General features: G+C 39.1%; 2 protein-coding genes across 19 annotated transcripts in view; one reads left to right on the top strand and one right to left on the bottom strand.

Annotated features, from left to right (window-relative positions):
- Positions 1-17,337, top strand: part of GALK2 (galactokinase 2) — a 224,774-nt gene that overhangs the window by 163,402 nt on the left and 44,035 nt on the right. For 9 of the 13 annotated variants that reach the window (XR_004432003.1, XM_033190171.1, XM_033190164.1 and 6 more), the window contains one exon: positions 4,816-5,017. Coding sequence is in view for 12 of the 13 variants with exons in the window: in XM_033190171.1 (XP_033046062.1) it covers positions 4,816-5,017 (202 nt within the window). In the remaining variant the exon portion in view is untranslated. Of the gene's footprint in view, positions 1-4,815; positions 5,018-12,863; positions 14,322-17,337 lie in introns of those variants that run through there. The other 4 variants (XM_033190170.1, XM_033190174.1, XM_033190165.1 and 1 more) reach the window with 2 other exon arrangements.
- Positions 13,306-17,337, bottom strand: part of FAM227B (family with sequence similarity 227 member B) — a 303,682-nt gene continuing 299,650 nt past the window's right edge. For all 6 annotated transcript variants that reach the window (XM_033190154.1, XM_033190157.1, XM_033190158.1 and 3 more), the window contains 2 exons: positions 16,656-16,725; positions 13,306-13,570 (listed from right to left, as the gene is read on the bottom strand). In XM_033190154.1, the coding sequence (XP_033046045.1) occupies positions 13,472-13,570; positions 16,656-16,725 (169 nt within the window). In that variant the 3' untranslated portion in view covers positions 13,306-13,471. The remainder of the gene's footprint in view (positions 13,571-16,655; positions 16,726-17,337) is intronic.

Genomic DNA, 17,337 nt, shown 5'->3' with positions numbered 1-17,337 from the left:
CCAAACTTTTTAGCAAACTTTCCCCACTTTGTGGTGAGGATGCCAGTGAGTATAAATTGTCAAAATAGTACGTCTCCTTTATATTCTGTATTGTACTTGTTTCACTACTGTTTATTTAGCCTAGTTTCAGTGCAGTTTTGTTACAAGGAGAAGGATCAGAATCATTCATTCAATAAACATTTATTGAACCCCTACTAAGTGCCAGATCCTATTTTAGCTGCTAGAGATAGTTGTGAAGAAATTAGACATTGGTGGGAGACAACCACAAACCAATGAACAAATGAACACACAGGAAAATACTGGATGGTGATAGGTGTTGGGAGCATAAAACAGAATGGAGAAAATGGGGCTACTCCAGATTGGAGTTGAGTCTTTTTAAAGCTGTGACATCTGAGTCTTGAACCACAAGAAGGAACCAGCCATGTGAAGATCATGGGGAAGAGCATTTCAGGACAACAAAACAGCTACTGCCACAGACCTATCGCAGGAGCCACGTAGTGTGCTGGAAGCACAGCTAGGAGGCCAGTCAGAAGGAATTTAGCCAATAGAATTTATTATACAAGTCAAAATTACTAGCAACAAAATGAAATATGTATTTTGCAGTTTAAGTATATATGGCCATGAACATTTAGGTTTCAGAATTTGTGCCGTGATTTCATGACTAGATTCAGTGATTATGTAAGATTCACATTGGAGAAAATCAGTGTTCTGAAGACTATGCAGTGCACCCCACTTTGAAGCTTTGGATTTCTCATGAATAGGATAGGCCATTAATAATATTGGAGGAAAGTATCATCTAGTGTTATATTCTTCAATTGAATTTGCCTTGAAAGTAATCATGCATACAATGAACATAGTAAGAAACAGCTTCCTTCATCCTTTAATGTAATAATTGCTCCCAATGATTACAAGAGCTCATAGACAGCTGGAACATCCGGCTATCATGTTAGCTGGACAAGGAAGAAAACGGTTATGGATAAAGCTTCAGATTTTCTTGCATTTTTTGATATCTGTATAACAGAGACCTGATGAGTTGCCAGTACATAACAAGCCAGAACCCTGAATCCAGAGAGCATTTGTGACATTCAGCCAACACAGAACTGCTTTCCCACCCAAAGGGTGGTCTCCAAATCTGTTGTGGCTTTTGGCAGGATTTTTATTTCACAATTGAAAACAGATGCCCTTTCTGCCCTTTCCCTTGTTGTCTGAGTTACTACCATTCAGGAGATTGCAAGCCATGGCAATCTCTCATGCACCTTCAGAATGCCCAGCAAGAGTCCTCGTTAGACACTAAGGTATTCAGAAGTCCTGCTGTGAAACACTTCCTCTGCAAGAAGAGAATAGATTCAGGAAGGTGCCAGGATTGTGAAGTTCCGGTAGTCTGGTGGGTATCTTGTGAATGTTTTCTGTCAAAATCAAAGCACCAGTCCTGGGTTTAATAGAAAACATCTCTCTGGATAGTTTCTATTTTAAAATATTTAATCCTAAAAGAAAATATTTAATCCTAAAGAAGTATGTAATCCTAAAGGAAAACCAAAGTGTACTCTCCCTAATGGACTGTATTGAGTTTCATTATAGGATATGGCCCTAAAATATGCTTGGATAGGATATTGCAAATCCAGAGTATCAAAAATCAGTAAACTACTAAATTCTTGATTGACTAAAAGAGACTTATTAAACATAACAACTGAATATAATGTGTGGAATTTGTTTGGATCTTGGTGTAAACCAACTGAAATTTGAACTGGTGGACAATTGGGAAAATTTAAATATGGACTTAATATGAGGCAATATTAAGGAACCACTGGTAATTTTGTTAGGTGTGATAATGATATAGTGGTTATCTAAGAAAATAAGAGTTATAAAGACAGTGCTGTAGAGGGGAAAAAATGAAACCTGAAACTTTAATAAGATTTATTGGTTCATTAGTAGAAATGTAAAAGTGCTTCCGTAAAAGCAATCATAGTTTAGGGGAGAGGAACCTAGAGGCAGACCCAGGAGGAGAGAGTCATGTAGAAAAGGAGATTTTGAAGGATGTTCAATGTCCTTCAGTAGAGGGACAGTGCCAGCTCTAAATGGCTCTGCAAGGGAGGAGCGGGGGGATAAATCCTCCTCACTCTTTTCCCTCCCATCTGTTGCTGATCTTTTCCTGCTCTCAAATCTAGATGGCAGGGGACTCACTGGTGTAGTCTATACAGGTCAGCCTTTGGGGCTGATAGTAGGGTGGAAAAGGGCAGAGAGTAGAACTGGGGATGTAAACAAAAGCTACCAGTAACAGCATCTTCTTTATAAAGTAAAACAATATGGGCAGAATGTTGAAGGACTCTTGGAAGAAGCCCTTCATAGAATTATAAAGTGTTAGGGCTGGAAGGATCCGAGAAGTGACTCTCAACCTCATTTTAGAGGTGAGGAAATAAAAAGGTAGCAATTTGTATATAGCTAGTTGTCACAGAGCTGTTAAGAAATTACAGACTTTTTGATGTGAACAGACACTTCTCAAAAGAAGATATTTAGGTGGCCAACAAACATGTGAAAAAAAAGCTCATCATCACTGGTCATTAAAGAAATGCAAATCAAAACCACAATGAGATACCATCTGACACCAGTTAGAAAGGCAATTATTAAAAAGACAGGAAGCAACAGATGCTCGAGAGGATGTGGAGAAATAGGAACACTTTTACACTGTTGTTGGGAGTGTAAATTAGTTCAACCATTGTGGAAGACAGTGTGGCAATTCCTCAAGGATCTTGAACTAGAAATACCATTTGACCCAGCAATCCCATTACTGGGGATATACCCAAAGGACTATACATCATTCTACTATAAAGACACATGCACACATATGTTTATTGTGGCACTATTCACAATAGCAAAGACTTGGAACCAATCCATATGTCCATCAATGATAGATTGGATAAAGAAAATATGGCACATATACACCATGGAATACTATGCAGCCATAAAAAAGGATGAGTTCATGTCCTTTACAGGGATGTGGATGAAGCTGGAAACTATCATTCTCAGCAAACTAACACAGGAACAGAAAACCAAACACCACATGTTCTCACTCATAAGGAGGAGTTGAACAATGAGAACACATGGACACAGGGAGGGGAACATCACACACTGGGGCCTGTCAGTGGTTGGGAGGTAAGGGAGGTAGCATTAGGAGAAATACCTAATAGAGATGACGAGTTGATGGGTGCAGCAAACCATCATGGCATGCGTATATCTATGTAACAAACCTGCATGTTCTGCACATGTATCCCAGAATTTAAAGTAAAATTAAAAAAATAAATAAATTATAAACTTCTTGATTTTCAGCCCTGTCTCTTTCCCCTAGGCCTGGGAATTTTCATAAATATTCCAGAATTTTCCCAGACCCACCACACTAGCTAAGCCACTGTTCAATATGGGTGAAAATGGTAAGGAAGTCTAAGTTGTTATTCACAGGAATGTGTAAGCATTATAGACATAGCCATTGCAATAGGCCATATTTCTGTAGCTGAAATTACAGAGTCATTGTGGGTAATCTGGAAAAAGTACCCATAATGGACCACAGAGATAACTACTATTAACATTTTGGTGCTTTCCTATCAGTTTTTTAAATTAAAATGTACATAAATATATGTATGTGTGTATGGAAAATTAGTATCAGTTGTACATATAGTTTTGCAGGTTGTTTTTTCACTTAATAATGAATAATTTCCTATATATCAAATTGCCTTAGAATCTGAGTCTTGATAGCAGTAATATTTCAAAAATGAATATAGCATAATTTTTTAAAGTCCTCTGTTATTAGATACTTGAGTTGTTTCTTTCTTCTATGATAAATAATGTTGCAGTGTATATATATACACACATACACATATATATATAGGTATATATATATTATATGTCCCATATAAATAATTGTGTTTATCTGGGATATATATTATTTTTATTAAAAAATTGCCACTGTTAAGAATTTCCAGGGGTCCTTTCTATTGGGGCAGAGTGGAAAGAACATGGCTCTAGGGTCAGGCATCCCTGATCTGTTTAGCTTCCGCCACGTTCTGGATGTGTGACCTTAAGCATGTCAGTTCACTCTATTGAGCCTCCTCCTTTCTGTTAACAGGGATCATACTGTACATCCCTCAGTGCTGTGATGAGAACTATACAAGGTAGTACTTTTTTTTTCGAGATGGAGTCTTGCTCTGTCACCCAGGTTGGAGTGCAATGGCGTGATCTCAGCTTACTGCAACCTCTGCCTCCCAGGTTCAAGCAATTCTCCTGCTTCAGCCTCCCAAATAGCTGAGATTACAGGCACCCACCACCATGCCCAGGTAATTTTTGTATTTTTAGTAGAGACGGGTTTTCACCGTGTTGGTCAGGCTGGTCTTGAACTCCTGACCGCAGGTGATCCACCTGCCTCGGCCTCCCAAAGTGCTGGGTTTACAGATGTGAGCTACTGCACCCGGCCTACACAAAGTAGTACTTTCAAAGTATCTGGCATGTAGGGTGTACTCAATACATGTTACGTCTCTCTTCATTTGGGATGGATTAGATTGCACATAAGTGTATGCACATGTGTGTTGAGTGAAGTGAAGGAAATATCGTTACAAGATTTTATTCAGTATCAAGAAAAAAGTAAAACTGACTTGCAAATAGACACATTTCAATGGAAAGAATCCTTTCAGTGAAAGAGAGACCTATTACAGTTTAAGATATTGATAATGAAAACAGAAATGAAAGTCTTCAGAAGTGTATTTTTCTTTATACTTGGTTGTCCAGTAACTATTCCCAACCTCCCTCCCCATCTCCTTCCTTCGTCAGTGCTTATCTTCAAACTCTATCAGCGGGCAAAGCATGTGTACAGCGAGGCTGCGCGAGTGCTCCAGTTTAAGAAGATATGTGAAGAAGCACCTGAAAACATGGTCCAGCTGCTGGGAGAGCTGATGAACCAGAGCCACATGAGCTGCCAGGACATGTATGAATGCAGCTGCCCTGAGCTGGATCAGCTGGTGGACATCTGTCGGTGAGGCAGCCTGGTGGGGGCCAATGGATGCCATCAAATAATATTGTTTAAATAAATGGAAAAAGATGCAACATTTCGTAATCTATGGGAATGAAGATTGTTCCCCACTTCCTATATGAGGGGTCTCCGATGATATAGAGCTAAACTTGTTCCCTTCTAAATGCCTGTAGGATGAAAGATTTGATACCTGGCTCCATGATTTTATGGGGCTCTGGGTTTGGAGTCAGTTTGGAGTCAGCTCTTTACATCATGGGAAAGACCTTTCCATCTTTGGATGATTAGGCCTTTCAGGATGGTAACTTTGCTCAGAGCTGGGCCCTGTTAACTTTCTCATGATATGTTTTATTATACTGCTGCTCTGCCAGAAACTCCTGTCCAGTGTCCTAGTTAAGTTTAGTAGTTCTACTCAGAAGAAGGGAGAAAACTGACAGAGGATCTCAAGTTTGATGGGAGTGTGTGGGGAGACTGCTGAAGGAATCACCCAGAAAGCCAGCATTTCCTGCTTTCCAGGTTTAGTTTAGGCATTTTGAGGAAATAAGGGCTGAAGAAAACCCAGGTGATACATGGTTAATTGAGGCAGAAATGTAAAGAGGACAACTCTTTCACAAAGCCTAAACACAGCTTCCCTAAAATTGTGAAAGAATGGAGATAATAGAGTTAGTCGTCTTACCCAGGAAGGAGCTCAGTGACCTGGGGAGAACTGAAACTGGGAGAGCTCTCAAACGCTAGATGTTACTTCACTGTGAGAACACAATGCCACACTACAATTAGTAACAGAAATGTAATTAACCACTTGGCACTTGTGGCTTGCCTCAGTCATTGCCACACTCCCAGCCTGAGAAGTTTAAACCAAGTAACTCCAGTGATCACAAATGGCCTGGGTAACCCAACTTGTCAAAACACTTGAACACAGCATTGATGAAGATCACTCTGCCGACATGGTTGCTCACTGATTGCCAAAAGCCTTCCCCAGCTTGTTTCATTTTAAGTACTCTTTTCTGAAAATATCAAGGGCCTACTATATGGAAGGGACAAATATTGTTCAGTTCTGGAAATAAGAGGGAGTGGAATTATTTGTGCAGAGATCAGGAAGAACTGTCTTTGCCTGGAAGGAAGTGGGATGGTTTGAATCCCACCTGAAAAACTGTGGAAGGGCATTTGCCAGCTTCCTGGAATTCTCAAATGAACTTTCTCTTCCTAAAGTGGTCGACCTGTACTTGTTCTCATGGAGCTTACATTCTCGTGGCGAAAGAGAGAAATGACCATTAAAAATAATTTGAATGGTAGTGATAAGTGCTATGGAAAAAAGTGAGAAGGAGTCGAGATTACAGGGTTAGGTGGGTACTCTTTCTATGGAGTGGTTGAAGAAGGTCACTCTGAGGAAGAGATATTTGAGCAGAGACCTGAAGGAGGTGAATAAATGAGAACAGCAAGTGCACAGGCCCTGAGGTGGATACTTGGCTGTCAGGTGTGAGGCTGAGCAAGCTCAGCATGGCAGAGGGCCAGGAAGGAAGGAGAGGTAGTAGATGAAGTAAGGGAGGAAGTGGGCAGCCATGCCACATGGGCTGTGTAGGCCATTGGAAGGCTTCTAGCTTTGAGAAGAGAAAGGGGGCAATGGAAATGCTAGGCAATTCTATGCCAAATATGCCTGGAAGGAAGACTTTTTTGCTGTGTGGGTAAAAGAGAGAAATCAAGACGACTGGTGGGTTTTTGCCCTGAGAAACTTTCCTTGTGCCTCTAAAAGCCACATTTTTGAAAAGCACTCTTCACCATTGTGGGTTAGAGTTATCTTAGAGTACCATCAAATATTAGATCAGGAAGGGGTCTTAGAGATCCAAGAAGGCACTAAGAGATTAAATAATTTGGGTAAGTTTCACATAATGAGTTCATTGGAAAGCCTGGCTCCCAATCCAGTGATTTTGTCACACCTGCCTCTCCCCTTGGGTTATACTGAGATGTGATTACACTCAAATGTCGGTCATATATATGTGTGTGTATGTGTGTGTTTGTAACCTATTTTCATCTCCTAGCTTTGAAGCTTTATGATGGAGGCCTTTGTTGTCATAGTCTCTAGCCTTTGAACATTAAGCAAAGTCGTGTTGAGCAGGAACGTAATGTGTAGAGTAGGATGAAAAGTGGGCTGGAAGTTAGGAAGGTTGGATTCTGGCTCTCTTTTTATTCTGTGCTCTGTGAGTTGGAACTGTTGCTTCACTTTGTGATCTTCATTGGCTTTTTCTGTTCTAGCAGTCTATAGATCTATACATTTAAAAAATATGGCTCTAGTGGAAAAGTTTATGGCTATGTCTTACAGGGGTTTGGAAGAGTACCTCTTATTTATCTTTTCATTTTATTTGTTTTTGGAAAATCCTTTCTTAATGGCAGCTAAAGTGTTTCATTTTCATTTGCTGTATTAATTTTCTGAGAAAAATTCAGCTTTGTGAAAAACTTAGGAGCTCCATCACTTTTTCATGATTGTTTTGTTTGGACAATTGCTAAGTATCAAAGTTATTTTCTACTTATTCCATAACCATAAAGGGTTCAACTTTTCCATATTGAAAGATTATCTTCTGGCTTGTTGAAGATATTGGCCAGAATAGTTGTCTGGTCCTTAAAGCTTCTTAGATAATTAATTTTTTCTTTTCTGTCACTGTGACCAGCAGATAATATTCTTCTTTTTTTTTTTTTTGAGACGGAGTCTGGCTCTGTCGCCCAGGCTGGAGTGCGGTGGCCGGATCTCAGCTCACTGCAAGCTCCGCCTCCCGGGTTTACGCCATTCTCCTGCCTCCGCCTCCCAAGTAGCTGGGACTACAGGCGCCCGCCTCCTCGCCCGACTAGTTTTTTGTATTCTTTAGTAGAGACGGGGTTTCACCGTATTAGCCAGGGTGGTCTCGATCTCCTGACCTTGTGATCCACCCGTCTCGGCCTCCCAAAGTGCTGGGATTACAGGCTTGAGCCACCGCACCTGGCCAATATTCTTCAAATGTTTCAGTTGGTTGCAATTTACTGAAAGGTCCTAAGTGGCAGAGCAACCTCAGAGGAGGATAGCCCCAGGGGAGTTAAGCTGATGCAGACATTGATGTCATTCCCTCCTTCAGTCAATACATATTTTCACATGGGTATCTGTGTACCATGGGAAATTGCAGTCTACTGTCCACTTTCAAAAGCTGTGACTTTCTCTTGTAAAGATGTCTGAGAAGCAATGAGGGAAGAAGGAGGGGTCCAGAAGAATGCAGAAATTAGGAGTAAGATAAAGGATGGATAAAGGATAGTTAAAAAGGATGGGGAAGACAGACGGTGGAAGAGTAGCAGGTAGTAACATGGGGAAAAGTTCAAATAAATGAACAGTGGAGCTACTCATAAGCCCTAGTTCTTTCTGAAACCGTGCGACTGTCTCACTGGGTCAGGCAGAAAAGGTGTTGGACATACTGGAAAGGGTCCTGGCAAGGCCTGGTGTGAGCCACTGGTGCCACAGACACAACCTCTGGCAAAGTACTGCCTTATTTAAAAACCACCACCACCCCCACAATTCCCAGCCACCATTAAAAATGTTAACATCAGTACGGAAGGTATGACTAAGACTGGGCAGCCTGAGCAGGTTGCTTGTCTTCCCCAAATGAGGGAAGAGTAGGGAAGCTGAAATGGGTTCAAGGAGGAGCATTGCCAAAAATAATCTTTACATCACCCTCCCTGGTTCATTTATGGCACTTCAAAATTCCTTTAGTGTTTCTGAAGGGTTTCTTGGAAACTATTTGTATGAAAAGACAACTAATTGAATGAGTGGATTAAGGACTTGAATACCTAGAATACCTAAGGTGCTATACACAAGCAGAAAATCTTAGAGTGATCTGAGCTAGACTGAATTAAAAAGGCATCTCCTAGTTAGCATATAGGACAATGTATAGAACAACTTTGTGACCCAAGTGGGAAGAAGGGGGTTGGGAAAGAGCACCATTGCTAGCTCTCTTTTTTGGTTGAACCTTTTCCTGCTCTTCAAGAGAAAATCAGTTTAGAATGTAAAGAAAGGAGCAGGGAGGAGGAAGGAAACTATACTTAAAGAGTGGGGCTTTTTAAAAAAATTAATGTTAGAACTTAAATTATATGAAACAAAGTATAATAATGAAGGAAAAAGATAATGTTTGCTGAATTATAAAATATCTTTTGTAACCAAACAAAATGTTAACAGAAAGAAATGACTAAATTTTAAGTAGAATTTACTGGAGAACACAAAACAGTTTTGAAACCAAGTCAGTTATATATGAGACAGCTCATTCACTATTGGTTTCCTGGTTTTACTTAAGACAAAATAGTTAATGTCTTTTATTTCCATTTTGACACTTGTTGAAATTAGAGAAGATTAATTGCTGCATTATTGCCCAAGCTATTAAGGGAGATGAATGACAAATTTTAGTGGATCAACTATGATTACAAAAGTTAATTTACTTTGTCTTCCTCAGAAGTCTTTCTGCAACGGATTCCATGGTAAGGCTGCTCAGCCTCTTGCACCCATTCTTTGACAAGGTCATAGTGGGGAAGAATGAAGTGCAAATCCATTGTTGCATGCTCTTTCTCCATGACCTTAAGTGCTAATCTGCATACCCTGTCAAAAAAAAAAAAAAAGAGGGAACCAGCCATTTCAACTCCCCTTAGGGCTTCACTTCTCTTTGGGCCTCTTTGACTTATGAATATATATGCCATTTGCAGGACCCAAACCCACTGCTCTTCAATAGCCTTTAAGTGGCTTACATTTCTGAAGTAGACTTGCGGGCATATTTTCTTATCCTTTCTCATTTGAACACTGAAGGCTGTGGTTTCTTGACTCTAAAGCAATTTGAAGGTACAGTGTCTAACCTGGCTGTAAAAATCATAGAAACTGCTAGAAGGTCCCTTACCTGTGATTCTTGCCATTTCCCAGAGAGCAGAAGCTAGAAGTCTTCCCAAGTAAAAAATACACTGCTGACTGCTTATATTACATATAATTTTTTAAATATTTTAAGGGAAATATTGTAGTCCAGCAGCCATTTATTAGAACCTATTAAATTCCTAGAATTGTGCTGGGCTAGGTTCAGAGAGATAGATGTGACCTGTTCCTAAATTCAAGATTTCTTGAAATAATTTATTTCATATCCATTTGTATCATATATATTTACTTATTTAGAAAGAAATGACACAGAATTTAAATACGAGGCATAATTTCTTACCTTCCGTCTTTCTCAAGTGTGTAGTGCAGTTGGGTCTCTCTGGATCTCCTCCCCACCCTCTCCATTGCTCTGTATCTTGCAACTTAGCGCTTTATGGTCAAATTAGTTCACTTAAAAGTAGGAAATTTGACTTTGGCTACTTGGGTGCCTGGACAGTTAATTCTGTGAATACACAAGGGTCAAAGAGAACATTCCTCATAATCTCCATCCCTCGTCTGCCCTAGCCTTTGCCATCATGCTTTATAAAGCAGAGGCTGCCTTTGTTGCTTTAACAAACCCTTCCACATTATTCCCAATCCAGTCATCATAGTTATCAAAGTGGGATCTGAGGGATTTTAGGGTTTTGGGTTCTGTAATTCTTGTATTGCCTCTCTGATATGCAATAGTTCGGAAGATAAATCTTTCATGTTTTCTTGTTCTTCCAGAAAAAGTCGCAAACATGAAAAGTTCACTAAACACCCTTGGTTCACTTACTTTTCTTTCTTTATTTAAAGTGTATAGTGGTCTCCTAACTTTTGGTCTTCTCAGAATTTCTATGGCATATGCCAAAGGGCCTATTAAGTACCAGCAGGGAACACTGCAGACAGACCTTTCTGCCTTTGTAAGTGTATGCAGCTTGGCAGGCTGCTGACCAGCTGCTGGGGCAGCCCTGACTTGTGATCAGATGTGCCACTGACTCGGGGGCAGAAGGCTATTTATAATAGCACTTACCATTCTTGATTTGGGAAATTTGAGCCCTAGTGATTTCAGACCATGTGATGGATGCAGTTGAGTCCATTTTCATCTGTAACAGGCAGGGTGGCGACAGAGCAGCTCTGGAGACTCAGTAGTGAATATCTTGACTTACAAAGACTTCCAGCTTCTGCTCCCTGGAAACTGGTAAAAGTCTCAGGAAAATAGACCTCGGGCCCAATTCCTATAGGTTTTACAGCCAGATTAAAAACAATACTCTCAGTTTGCTTTAGGCTCAATTTTGAAAAACCACAGCTTTCAAAAATTGTTCAAATGAGAAAGTATAATAAAATATGCCTTTTAGAAGTTGGACTGAAGACCCTTAAAGACTTGTTAACTTGAATGCAGCAAAATGGCATATTTTGGATCTTAGAAAATCAAATAAGAAGGCACAGTGTTCTTCTTTAGACCATGTCATGGCTGGCTTTAATGCCCATATTTTAAGGTCTTCCAGAGACACTTGAGTGACACCTCAGTTTTCCACAGTAAGAGTCTGATGTGACTGCATATGGCAACCATTTTTTTAAATCCAACAAACTGTAAACAGGCTCTTTGCCAACCTAGGAATTTAGAATAATCCAAGGATCCCAAGGTCAGAGAAATTTTTTAGCCTGGATGATGGGATTTCAGGCTTAGTTCAGCTATTGGGCCATAAGCTGAATGTTTAAGGGATAGGAAGAGATCAGTGATATTTATTTATTTGTAAGCATTTTTTTCTTTCTTAAATACGTATTTTCATTTGAAAAGCATATTTTAATATATATAATAAAGCAGGTGATAAAAAGAAATCAACTGAGAAGAATCAATGATGGTAAAATCAATTACTGACATGCAGTAATTCTGATGTTCTAGGGTAGAGGTAGTAGTCTATTGATACGTCCAGGAAGTAAAGTATCTCATTTAGATTGAAAAAAAGAGACAAAATTGTACTAAATTAATCAGAGAGCCTTTAATCCACTAATAATTTGGAGTGGATTTTATTAAGAAGAATTAATTATAAGTACATGTTAACTTTCTTGTCAGGATAAACTGCATCTTTTAAAGCTAAGTGATCTGTGTACATTGTGATAGGGCCTTTCACTTTGGTTAAAATCTTAGGTTTGAAACTGTGCCTGGTTTACAGTAACTAAAATTAACTCTTGCTGTGTGGTCCTTTATATAGTTGTTGCTATCCCAATCAGATACATCTCATCTGATGTCAAATTCTGAGTCCAGTAATCAGACCAGCTCTAGAAGGCACAGGGAAGGTGGTGTGGAACTCTAGGGACTGCCATCCTCTTTGTGGAAAGGTTTGCTTAATTTTCCATTAGAGAGTCAACCAATCACCCACCCAACCTGGAGTTCAACAACAAGCTTTTTGTTGATAAGTTTATTCAGTGAACTAGGCTATCTGTTCTAGGGGACTGATTCTTCTTTGTGAAATAGCCCGGACTTAAGAATGCAGCTGAAATAGCCACTGGGGAAAACTTGTATAAGACTGTACATTTTAAATTTTGATTTGCCCTCATTTGGAGTGACTTTCTGATTCAGGGTTGCCTACATTTCTTTTACCATTGCCTGTTTTATTTTAACACCTTCTTCCTGATTTACCTGTAAGCTTGCTATACAACTCTTCAAGTGGCTACTTTATGGAATCAATATTACAGTGGGTTATTGCCAGTCATGAAATGGGAGGAGTACTGTTGACTTACTACTTGGAGTCAAAACCAGGGACTAGATTTAGATACAATGAAAAAATTCCAAATCACTCTCTGAAACAGTATAAATGTCTTAATGTCCTAAAACGTTTGATGACACCTAAAAACCCCTCATGTATTTTCTTCTTAGAACTTAGGCTATGTGTTCTACAAACATCAAGCAAATCACTTGCATTTTCATTTATAGGTTCTAATATTTTTTTTTTCTCATTGTTTTAGGAAGTTTGGGGCTCAAGGGTCACGACTTACTGGAGCAGGATGGGGAGGCTGCACAGTATCAATAGTACCTGCGGACAAGCTGCCCAGCTTCCTAGCAAATGTGCACAAAGCTTATTACCAGAGGAGTGATGGAAGCTTAGCACCAGAGAAGCAGAGTTTGTTTGCTACCAAACCTGGAGGCGGGGCTTTGGTTTTCCTTGAGGCCTGAAAAAATGTAAAAAATCTCAGAGAAACTATTTAGGACACTTAGGAATTGGCAGGACTTTCTATGCCACAGTAAATTAATTCTTCTTTCTATTTTGTATTATGATGAATGGTTGCTATTATATCAAGATATATTTTCAAAGAAATGATTGAAAGCTCTCTATGCTTCATAATGATTATTTTTCCATCTTAAAATATGGTTTTACTATTAAGAGTCAAGATCATGCTTGGACAGATCTTTTAAGAATAATTTACTGAGATTTATTCATTTGAAGATTTTAAAGATGAATGGTAAAACACACTCTTAATACTGATTACACTTGAATTAAATATATTGTTACAATTAAACTGATACCATTGAATTGTACACATTATTCTTGAATAGAGTTCATTTCCGGTTTCTCTTAGTACTCTTCTTCCTCAAAGTTGTAGTTCTCTGTTGATGATGATGATGATGACGACAGTGATGCCACACATTCTCTCTCAATTTCAGCTTCAGAACGCTATAAAAAAATACATGATTAAAATTTCACAGATTTTCTTGGACATTGTATAATTGAATGTGAGATTTCTCCATTTATCAAGAGAGTTAAGGATTTTTTTTTTCTGACAAAAGGAGGATATGGGAAGAAAATTCAGACTCATTTGAATATTTTTAAACCATGCGATATCATTTAAATAACCACTTTCAATTCTTTTGGCCCTGAGCTATCACCATTACTTAACAGAAAAACTTAGATAAAAAACACTTTAAGTCTCTTCTATTCACATTGAAATAAAGAATTATCTAGACGATAATTCAGATAATTCAGTTTGTTCATAGAACTTACTTTCTTATCACTCTTTTTCTACTACTTTTTCTCAAATACCTCTCTAATTCAAGAGGCACTTCCAAGAAATCCCACACATTCCTTATATCCCTTTTTTGTTTATCTAGCAAAGCTTGTTTGTATATACGCACCCCAGTATAAAGCAGGTATGCAGGTATGTGGGTGAAAGTGACTATGAAAAGACTTAATGAATTCTGGGATTTGTAATGGTATTGATGGGTACCTCTGTATGTATATCAAGAGTGGGCAGAAATGTTTGGCTAGTGATGGCAAATGACTGGCTTTCTCTTGTGGATGGACTATAGGAAGCACTTTCTGAATTACGTAATGATTTGGACCAAAAAGTATTTTGCTGAAATACTCAGGTAACTGAGATAGCAATGGTTTTATGGCATGAATTATCCAGAAATATCACAATTACTTATGATTCTGTGATTTCATTAGCTCATTAATGTTTAACTCACAGATTGGGCATCACCCTTTAGAATTTCAGTTTAAGGGAGGCCTGCGCAAAGCTGGTTTTATTTCTTAAAGGATAACAGTCATACATAGAATACTAGGAAAGCTGATATTCTATTTTAAAATAAACTTCTGATGCATTTTCATTCTTAGCAGAAAGGTAAATGCTTGAGAAAGCTTGAGTCAAATTTGTTAAAAGAATTTTGAGTTCTATAAACCCAAAAATCCAAAACCTGAATTTATTTAAATTTATAATCCTTTATTTTTTAATACTGTGCCATTTTCCACAAAGGATTTGTGGTTGGTATATAATTCTTTAAAGATACCTGGATCAGTGTAACAACAAAAAAAAAAAGGCGCCTGTCATTGCTTTGCTGTTCCATTTAAAATTTTCACTAGGTGATTTCTTCTTCACAAAAGGTGAGTAAAAATTTCCAATGTGCACTCTTCTTTGGGGGACACACATGGTCATCTAAGCGAGGGATCTATTCTATATGTGTTTTGATTTCTCTCTTGAAAAAAAGAACTATGTTTCAGTCTTACCATCACCATGTGGTATTCTAGACATTATGAGAGATGCTAAACTTACCTGGAAGGGATAGGGCCGGGGCCATTAGAAGAAAGATCATGCAGTAAATGGATTTTGAGCATGGCCCTAAAGGATGAGTAGAGTTTAAAAGCTGTGGAGTGCACACTGCAGATGAGCAAAGCCTATGGGTACAGGCCGACATGGTGCATGCAGGAGGCTCAGTGAGAGTGAAGGGTTTGCTTTGGTATGTAGTGAAGAATAAGATTGACTTCACTGGCTGGAGTTAGCTTTTGAAGAGTCAAATCCAGGCAACATTTAGATCAGGGGTTACAGCCCAGCAGCCCACGGGCCACATCTGGTCTGCAGATGTATATAGTTTGACCCACAGAATGATAAAAACTTGGGCTCCAAATCAGGAGATTGTACAAGCAGTATCAGATATTCTGGATTACTCAGAATCTGGATTACTGAGTGGCGGAATATCTGATACTACTTGTCCTACATTTCTGCAGGGCATCAATGAACTAGGGCTGAGATAGTAGCTGTCTTGTTAGATGAGGCACGGCTTCCCAGTGTGCTACAGTTTCCACAACTGCTTGAATAATAATTTCCCTGACACTCAAATCATTTACCATTTACCAGCTGGGGTCACTTGCCCTTTATCAGCACACTTGCACTGTTGTTTTCCTATTCTAATTAGGTATTGCTCTGTGCCCATGTCTCTATCAATAGTAGGGAAGATAGACCAAAAAAAAAAGGGAGAATGAATATTTTCGTGTGTGGATGTAAAAAATAGTCTTTAGCTGGGAGTGGTGGCATATGCCTGCTGTCCCAGCTACTCGGGAGGCTGAGACAGGAGGATCACTTGACCTGAGGACCTCAAGGCTGTAGCACTGCACTCCAGTCTGGGTGACAGGTGACAGAGTGAGACCCTGTTTCAACAACAAAAAAATAAAAAGAATAGTCCTGTTTGCTTATTATACTGTCCTATTTGTATATTATACAACACCCAGGTGTTTCACTACTTTCTCACTTTTCTGCCCCATGTAGGAATTTGATTTGACCCATTTTTGACATTATACTAGCAGCCAATGGGATTGCTCTAGATTTTTGAGTGGAAGCCTTGACATGCTGAAAATAAAAGGCTCTCTTCTATTCCTGACCTCCAATTGTCCAACTTTCAGACATATTGTACACTAGTCTCTACGTGTTCTTGTCTGTTGGGAGGGAAGAGGCCCTTCAGACTTAACAAGACTGCCCGTAGGTAAAGAGAAGTGAAAGAGAAGATGATAAGGAAAATCAGAAAGATGGAACAGGCTCCTTTCTTTCCTTTCTTTCTCATACTTGAGTCCTATTTAGAACCTTATCATATTCTGCCTTGGGTTTCCATTAATTGAGGGCAGGTTCCACCCATATAACACAGCTGTTGGTACCCAATATGATTTTGTTGAATTATTAATGAAAAACAAAATACAGCTTCAAACATCAGTGATTATTAGTTTGTAATTCTAACTGCATTTGGAGCTTTTCAGTTACATAAACTGTTCCTGGTCAGAAGCTGGAAATGGGGAACGTGAACGTGAGTTGTCACTAAATACGTAAAACAGAGATTTTCTTACATGTGCATGTGGATGATTAAATGACAAGAATGTATCCTCTTCTGCCACTGTAATTTGGATGTGCCACCATACATTCTTATGAAATACTGTCCAGTCTATATAAAAGAAGCTAGAGAGAGAATTCTCAATTATTTTCAGAAAGAAAACATACCAGTTCATGTAGGAACTTCTCAAAGTCCTGTTTCACTTCGTGAGGTTTCTTGGTAGCCTTTGCTTGGAGTCTAATAATGGAATAAAGAAAATCAGTAACCAAACTAATTGTCCTTATACTGACACCATCTAATAAGCAACATTTATTAAGAATTTAATATACTGGGCATTTGCCAAGCACTTTATATATATTAATTCAATTACCCTTAAAACTTCTGAAGTAGGTACTACTATTACCCTATTTTATAAATGAGAAAACAGGCTTAGATAGGTTCAGACACCCACCCCCGCTGCATGTGAGTGCACACACACACACACACAGCAGTCATACACCTAGCAAGGAGACAGTCTGAACCCAAGCATTGTGACTGAAGCCTTCAATTCCACCCACTGTGTGGTTCTCACCCCAGCAGTGGCACATCCTCTTCAGTTAGATGGTTCACATAGTATTGCTTTAACTGATTCCACTCATGAGGCTCTAGCCCAGACTTTTAAGGAGTGACAGTGGGGAGAGAAGAGTAAAAGAGACTGGCAAGGGTGAGATACAGGGAAGAAAGAGAGGGAGATGGAAAAGGCCAGTGGGTGAGAGTGCTTACTAGACTGTAAGCTCATTGTGAGCAGGGATCCAGGAATCTCATCGTATCTATCACCAAGTATTCATTCAAGAAATATTTATGAAGGAC

The sequence above is a fragment of the Trachypithecus francoisi genome, unplaced genomic scaffold (assembly GCF_009764315.1).
Source record: "Trachypithecus francoisi isolate TF-2019V2 unplaced genomic scaffold, Tfra_2.0 Lachesis_group3, whole genome shotgun sequence".
Taxonomy (NCBI): Eukaryota; Metazoa; Chordata; class Mammalia; order Primates; family Cercopithecidae; genus Trachypithecus; species Trachypithecus francoisi.
The sequence above is the reverse complement of the archived record's forward strand: the minus strand, read 5'-3'. Positions and strand labels throughout refer to the sequence as shown.